At 64.6% G+C, this 1,496-nt stretch overlaps 1 protein-coding gene across 1 annotated transcript; it reads right to left on the minus strand.

Moving 5' to 3' along the window:
• Positions 1–1,004: 1,004 nt before the first annotated feature.
• Positions 1,005–1,488, minus strand: LOC123255862 (G-protein coupled receptor 62-like; the record flags this gene model as incomplete). The annotated part of the gene is made up of 1 exon (XM_044684582.1): positions 1,005–1,488. A coding segment is annotated over one exon (450 nt), but the record flags the coding sequence as incomplete, so codon positions are not given.
• Between the last annotated feature and the right edge of the window lie 8 nt (positions 1,489–1,496).

Raw genomic sequence — 1,496 nt, forward strand, 5'->3', positions numbered from 1 at the left:
TCTCCAGTTTGAATGGGGGAAAGGCAGAGCCCTAAGGGGGAGCCGAGGCTGCAGTCCTCTTTAAGAGCACACTTCCCGCATCTTCCCCAGGGCCTGAGGACCCTCCCCACCTCAAGATGGACCCCCCGCCCTATTCTCTATCCCCAGCCTTGCCCCGCCTGGCTTTTTATGCTTCTCCCAGCTGGCCATCCTCGCTCGCCAGGGACCCACTTCAAGGTCATCCCATCCGGGCTCCTGTGCCAGCCGCTGACCCGCTCCTGGAATGTGCTGCGTCTTGGAGCCCCTCCCGACCCACAGAAGGGCTCGTGGCTCCTCGGGGCAGCCCAGGAAACCTTCTTGTGCTCTGAGCACGAGGGAAATCGGGGCCGCCAGAAGAGGCTGAGCCAGGAAGGGGGGCCAGAGAGGAGGACTCACTCCTTTATTCCCCAGGGCCAGGCGAGGACCTTTGGGGAAGAAGGGCCCAGCAGACAGGAGAGGCCTCCTGGGAGGAGCAGAAAGCCCGTGATCAGACTAAAGGAGAGCCTAGACACAGCCCAGGCCTAAAGAAGAGCCTAGACACAGCCCAGGCCTAAAGGACAGCCTAGACAGGGCCCAGGCCTAAAGGAGAGCTCAGACAGGGCCCAGGCCTAAAGGAGAGCCTAGACAGGGCCCAGACCTAAAGGACAGCCTAGACAGGACCCAGGCCTAAAGGACAGCCTAGACAGGACCCAGGCCTAAAGGACAGCCTAGACAGGGCCCAGGCCTAAAGGAGAGCTCAGACAGGGCCCAGACCTAAAGGAGAGCCTAGACAGGGCCCAGACCTAAAGGACAGCCTAGACAGGACCCAGGCCTAAAGGACAGCCTAGACAGGGCCCAGGCCTAAAGGAGAGCTCAGACAGGGCCCAGGCCTAAAGGAGAGCCTAGACAGGGCCCAGGGCTTAGGACAGACACAGGCCGAGCCGACTGGTAGAGGGGGGTGTGGTGCCGGCGTCCCATCTCTGGCGCTGCAGGATTTCCTCCTCAGCCCTGAAGCTCACCCCCTGCCCGCCGTCCCCTCTTTCAGGTGGGCTCTCCGTGGTCCAGGCCAGGCCCCTCTGCAGTCATGGTGTTTGCCTCCTGGCTGGCAGAAGGATCCAGGGCCGGGCTCTCTGGGTCTCCCCGGAGAAGCTTCAGGAAGCTTTGGGGGAGCCACGCTCCAGGGGGGCAGTGCCAGGGGCCTGGGACGGCTTGGAGCCAGGCTCGGGCCAGGCGGCTCAGCTCCTCGCGCACGGGCCGCTGCAGGAGGCCGTAGAGGAAGGGGTGGGCGGCGAAGGAGGAATAGGCCAGCCAGGTGAGGGCCACCTCCACGCCGACGCTCCAGCGGCCGGGCAGCAGACAGGCGGCAAAGAAAGGCAGCCAGCAGCCGAGGAACTGGCCCACGACTAGCGCCAGCGTGAGGGCCGCCTTGCCACCCACCAGGTGTGGGCTGGCCAGCCGGGGCGGCAGGATGGACAGATGGCTATCCAGGGAGTCGGAGC

This window comes from Gracilinanus agilis, unplaced genomic scaffold (genome assembly GCF_016433145.1).
Source record: "Gracilinanus agilis isolate LMUSP501 unplaced genomic scaffold, AgileGrace unplaced_scaffold53447, whole genome shotgun sequence".
Classification (NCBI taxonomy): domain Eukaryota; kingdom Metazoa; phylum Chordata; class Mammalia; order Didelphimorphia; family Didelphidae; genus Gracilinanus; species Gracilinanus agilis.